General features: G+C 53.3%; 1 protein-coding gene across 4 annotated transcripts in view; it reads left to right on the top strand.

Moving 5' to 3' along the window:
* Positions 1 to 5,270, top strand: part of Ppp1r32 (protein phosphatase 1 regulatory subunit 32) — an 8,690-nt gene extending 3,420 nt beyond the window's left edge. For 2 of the 4 annotated variants that reach the window (XM_021151961.2, XM_021151962.2), the window contains exons 7-15: positions 794 to 857; positions 1,171 to 1,283; positions 1,711 to 1,770; positions 1,871 to 1,957; positions 2,165 to 2,278; positions 2,361 to 2,455; positions 4,405 to 4,575; positions 4,939 to 5,017; positions 5,181 to 5,264. In XM_021151961.2, coding sequence (XP_021007620.1) covers positions 794 to 857; positions 1,171 to 1,283; positions 1,711 to 1,770; positions 1,871 to 1,957; positions 2,165 to 2,278; positions 2,361 to 2,455; positions 4,405 to 4,575; positions 4,939 to 5,008 — 774 coding nt within the window. In that variant the 3' untranslated portion in view covers positions 5,009 to 5,017; positions 5,181 to 5,264. Of the gene's footprint in view, positions 1 to 793; positions 858 to 1,170; positions 1,284 to 1,710; positions 1,771 to 1,870; positions 1,958 to 2,164; positions 2,279 to 2,360; positions 2,456 to 4,404; positions 4,576 to 4,938; positions 5,018 to 5,176 lie in introns of all 4 variants that reach the window. The other 2 variants (XM_021151963.2, XM_021151964.2) reach the window with 2 other exon arrangements.
* Positions 5,271 to 5,594: the final 324 nt, after the last annotated feature.

Raw genomic sequence — 5,594 nt, 5'->3', positions numbered from 1 at the left:
TCTCTGTGTAGCCCTGGCTGTCCTGGAACTCACTTTGTAGACCAGGCTGGCCTCGAACTCAGAAATCCGCCTGCCTCTGCCTCCCGAGTGCTGGGATTTTTCCAATTTTTTATTAGGTATTTTCTTCATTTACATTTCAAATGCTATCCCAAAAGTCCCCCATACCCTGCCCCTCCGCCTGCTCCCCTACCCACCCACTCCCACTTTTTGACCATGGCGTTCCCCTGAATTGGGGCATATGAAGTTTGCAAAACCAAGGGGCCTCTCTTCCCAATGATGGCCGACTACGCCATCTTCTGCTACATATGCGGCTAGAGACACGAGCTTTGTGGGTACTGGTTAGTTCATATTGTTGTTCCACCTATAGGGTTGCAGACCCCTTTAGCTCCTTGGGTACTTTCTCTAGCTCCGAGCAAGGTATTTTCAATTTGATAGTTCTCAAACTGCATCAAAGTGTCCACCACACCCTGGCCTGGCCCGTAACCAAGCTGATATGTTTTTTTCATCTGTCAGCTTATCCCCCTTCATCATGACCCTGTCACTCTTGTCTGGGTTCCTCAGGGTCACTCCCAGGAGCTCAGCATGCTGGGTGATTTGGAACGATCTTGGAGGCATTTGGAGCACTGCCACACCTCATCGGGCATCCTAGATGTCTGTTGGGCTGCTGTGCTTGTCTTCTCCTCCCAGGCTCACTGGGTGTTCACACATCCAAAGAGCTACCACCACCATCACAGAACGCCTGCCTTCCACCCTTGCCGACTGCATTCCCAATGTTCTGCCTTGTATGTTCCAGGGTCCACGCTTCATGACTTCTGAATACAATTCCAAGTATCTTAAGGAGTCTCCAAACCACCCAGGTAGGCCCTCCCATTTTCATCTTCCTTCTCCAGCCCATAGGAGACTCCAGGGTTAGAGCTGGTACAGTTCTCAGAAGCTACCATTGGGGAAGAGGAGGACTGACAAATGGGTGGCTTGAGGGAGCTGTTTCTGGGCTGATTTCAGTGCTCTGTGCTGCTGTTGTAGCAGGGTCACTTGGGTCTGAGCACAGCTACTCCTGCCTGTCAGTCCCTATCCTTCCTTCTGCTTTCCTGGCCTGGTCCCTGGAGTCCATTCCTCCTGCTGGGTCACTGAAGTAGCCCCATGAAGCATAGAGAGCTATGGCTTTTGCAGATCTCTTGCTTAAGAAGACAATTGGTTCCAAAGAAGAGACTGGCTTCACGGAAGAGTCTACCAAGAATCCCATTGTCTTCCAGCCGCCCTCACAGGCATTTCCTGGGGACCCTGTAAGTGTGGGCTCAGGAGCATCAAAATTCTCAAGACTGGGGAATGGGGAGGTATTCTGTAGTTACTTTTAAAGCTTTGGATACAAAGCCCTCCAGACAAGTATGGAATGAAAGAGAGTGAGAGAACACCACTGCTGTGCTTAAGAGTCCCACTTTATAGTTGACAATATTGAGATCCAAGTAGGTGAAGGGGCAAGACCAAGAATACACAAAGCTCAGATGGGAACCTTCCCTGTTGGCTCCCATTCTGGACCAGGGGTTGGTCATTCCACCCAAACTCTACCTATTCCTACATTGACCCAGTCACATCTGTCAGTATAGAACTCTTCTGCATGCTTGATGCAGTGGAGGCTGAAATCAGTGGGTGTGGGAGCCATTGAGGAGAAAGGGAGGCTAGGCTGATTTCCCACTGTGTGTCCCTCTCCAGGTCCTCCATCCAGGACGGAGTGTCACCAAGTCAGACTACCTCCCTGTAACTCACCCTCAGGTAAGCTATGTGCTGCTGAGGCAGGGTCACCTATGGGGACAGTTGTACATGGTTTGGAATTGTGAAGGAGTCGTACCCACAACTTCTTTGCTCCCTCCAGGGAAGTGATTTCCTCCCTGTGCTGGCCAGAGGCTCTGATCGGGACACTGGATTCAGCCGAGTGAATGAAAGGACCTTGAACCCCAGAGTGAGTGGCAGTGGGGAGAAGCAAAAGAGGCAGAGATAGATGAAGGGTGTTGCAGATGGAGCATAAAGCGGGGGCTGGGATGGAGCCTTGTGCTTTGAAACATGGAATACTTTGGCCAGGGGTGGGAGGGCTTCTGTCCATCCTTTCTTCATCATATGACCTCAGTCAGCCTTGCAGCCTCTTGCCTTGTGTCTCTGCTCCTTATAGGTGCCTACTCCAGCCCCACAGACTGCCAGCATGAGCCACAGGTCCTACCAGCCTCCCCAGCGGATGCAACAGACAAATGTTGCCCTGCTTGGCAGGGAGTCTGTGGGGAACAAGGTGAGGCTTGCTGCACCCGTCCCAGTCCCTACCTATGCTCCCGAGTCCCGACCTTTCATTCCCCTGTCCTCATCTTGTACAGGAGCCCACAGGGTTCACTCTTAACAACCCCAGCTATGTTCGGAGTTCCTATGAACAGGACAGAGATCAGCGGTACCTGACCACCTACAACCAAGGGTGAGGCTCCTTTCCTGGTTGAGAGCTGAGATCCATTTGACTGACTCAAAGTCGAGGCAGAACAAGTAATGAGGATACAACCTCTGGGAGGAAAACCTCCCACTGAACTCTTCCAGACACAGATCCTCAGCTGAACATCCTGTGCTGCCCCTCCACTGGGAGAACGGACCTTAGGGGGCATGCGGAAGTTGCATGGAAGGGAAAGCACATGGTGATGAGGTGTTATGTGGCCAGCCGTCCTGTGACAACAGTGTAAGGCACACAGCTCTGATCTGACCCAGCTGGAGGGTGAGAGAGAGTCAGGGCAGTCACACCCCAGGCCCATTAGTCACTGGTTAAAAAACTGTCCCCAGGATGGGATGGCATTAAGGTTCACGGGGGCTCCTTGCTCAGGAGAAACAGATTCTGGCAACTCAAGGGGCACTTGCATAGGACAGGCAGAGCAAGACCAGGTCCAGGCTGGTGAACTGGGGAAGGGTGAATGAATGTGGAGTTCTGCAGCAGCAAAACCATCAGTTTTTAAGGTGATGCATCCATCACATGCCAGGTGGGCTCAGTGCTCCCTCAGTAGGTAAAGCTATGAACCATGTCTGAAGCCTGCAGGAAGGCTTTTGGGGGGAGGTAGCCCAAGAGCCCCAGGGACAGCTTCTGAAACCAGGGCTGGGTGGGAAGGCAATCGATATAGAAGCAGCAGAAAGGAAGTATAATACCTTTGTATTTGGTTTTTATTTTGAGACAGTCTTGTTGGCCTGGAAACTTTCTCTGTAGATTAGACTGGCCTAGAGCTTGTGGCCAAAGCTCCTTCCGTCTCTGCCTCCCAAGTGCTGAGATGACGTGCATTAACCCACTCTAGCATGAAGTGGGTTTAGGGTGAGGGGGACATAATCCTAGAGCTAGAAAGCCAGGCTTATCTATCCATAATCGCATGCTGCCCCCCCTCCCCAAACCTGAGTACTCCATGTTCCTCTGGCTTGTCAGGCTTCCCTCCTCTAACCCCAGTTCTAGGGCATGTCCTGTTTTTCACTGAATCCTGACTGAGGGCAGACATGGACCCAGGCCCCGAAGGACAAACCCTGTGATCACATCCGGGTGTGGTGAGAGGAGTAGGAGAGCTGGGACCAGGGTGTTGATGTAAGAAGGTGTCCCTGGAGTCGAGACTTCAGAGTGTCTGGCTGAGGACCAGCCAGCAATAGAGGTCTCACTGAAAAAGCCCTGGTGGCTCCTGGGCCACACTCTCAGGGCTTAGCTTGGGGACACAGTAACTACTCTCTTTCGACAAGGGTGATGGGGGAACACTCTGTGTGTTGGCAGACAAAATGCTCTCTCTTTAAGTGACTTGCTCCTTGTTTGAGGTCTTCCCCAAACCCCAGGCTCTCCGCAGGTCCTTACCCTGCTCACACACCCTGCCTCCATTACCTGTCAGGATCTCCTGCAGGTTTGTCGGACACCCTGCTTCTTGCTGGAGATCCTGAAGCCCCCAGGGGTTATAATCACTGATTTCCAAATCGACCTATAGGCATTCTGTTGTTCTGTCTTCCTAAGCCAGGGTGAGGGCCAGTCTTACTCCTTTTGTGTCTCAGAACCTGGCCTAAGGCCCAGTTCTTTAGGCGGATGGAAGGGCATCAGAGGCTTAGGATTAGGCTTAGACTGATGGAGTAGGGCTCTTTTCTGGGTGCTGGCAAGACCACAGGTGGGAACACCACAGATCTGTTCTTTGCTCTCCACACCGTCTCAGCTTTGGAGTGGGGTAGAGGCACCCAGCCCCAGGAATGGGGACAGGCTTCCTGATTGAGTGTCTTGGGGCTCAGGTGTGACAGGCAGAGGAAACACATGGGCAGAGGCGAGGAGACTGGAGAGCTCTGAGGCCCAAGATTGTTGGTAGTGAAGGGAGGGATGAGCCTCAGAAAGGGGTGAGCTGTAGCTAACTAAGGACCCTCGCGCCACACTAGGTACTTCGAGAATATCCCCAAGGGGCTGGATCGAGAAGGCTGGACTCGAGGTGGCATCCAGCCCCAGAAAGCAGGAGGCTACGCCCTCAGTGAGCTGAATAACCATACCCACGTGGACTCCACCCCAAATCCCACGGAGACCCTGAGGCACCTGCACCCCCATGTGGGAAGGTAGCATGCCCCCTCGGCTCTGCCCCTGCCACCCCTCCCTCCCTTTGCAGCCCTCCTACCTGGCCAGATTCATTCCCTCAGTCCTATCCTTCCACTGCATGTCTTACCTCCACCCTGGTGATAGGGGTTGTGGGGAATGGATTTAAAGATGAATGAACTGTGGGCCCATCCCTCCTGTGACTCCTGCTCAGTTCTTCAAAACCTCCCCTTGGACAGTAAAGGCTCCTGTTGGCAGACAGAGAACGTCTGTGGTCTGGCTAGCTCTTGGGATCTGGGGGAGGGAGGGAAGGAGGGAGGGAAGGTAGAGGAGAGAGGCCCAGGCCTGGTCACCCGGCACTCTATCAGCTACCTTTCTTCCTTCAGAACCTTGGCTTCAGTTGACCCCTTCTATCGAGACATGCCTCATAGCAGCCGCTACCCAGCTTCCAGTTGAGTCTGCAGGGTAAGAGGCCGGGACGCCCTCCTGCACCCGTTCCCTTCCTAAGCCCTGGGTTAAGTAGGGCTTGAGGGATGGGAGTCAGGAGACCTTTTGTTTCTGCTGGAGTGTTCAGTGCCACCCCAGGGCTCTCCCTCAGACCTTATCTTTGTCCCTTCCTCCCAGGTAGGTTTGGCATGACAGGACAAGCTCCTCCCCCTCCACTCCCCGAGATTGCATCGGTTACTTTACTAAGGAAATAAAGAACCCTGAACCAGCACGGTGTTGAGTCACTGTCGGGCAGGGCGGTGCTGGGGAAAGGTTGAGCTAGAGTGCGTTTGGGTAGACGGTTCAGGGCCGGATTTGAAGTCAGGGGACTCAGAGCATCTGAGTCACAGTGGCTCAGCCCAACGTGCATCATGCTCACTTTCCTGTCCTATTGATATATCGCCCTCAGCTAGTGCTGTCTGGGATAGTGGGTCAGGGTAGAGGTTTGATACAAATGGGAGCGTGGATTAAAGCAGTACGTTTGGGTCCCCCTGAGCGGTCTATAGAGATAGGTCAGGAAGAATGCCAGGGAGATGGTGGGGGGCGGGGTCTGTGA

This window comes from Mus caroli, chromosome 19 (assembly GCF_900094665.2).
Source record: "Mus caroli chromosome 19, CAROLI_EIJ_v1.1, whole genome shotgun sequence".
NCBI classification, from domain to species: Eukaryota; Metazoa; Chordata; class Mammalia; order Rodentia; family Muridae; genus Mus; species Mus caroli.
Note: the sequence above shows the minus strand (reverse complement) of the source record. Positions and strands in the feature narration are given on the sequence as shown.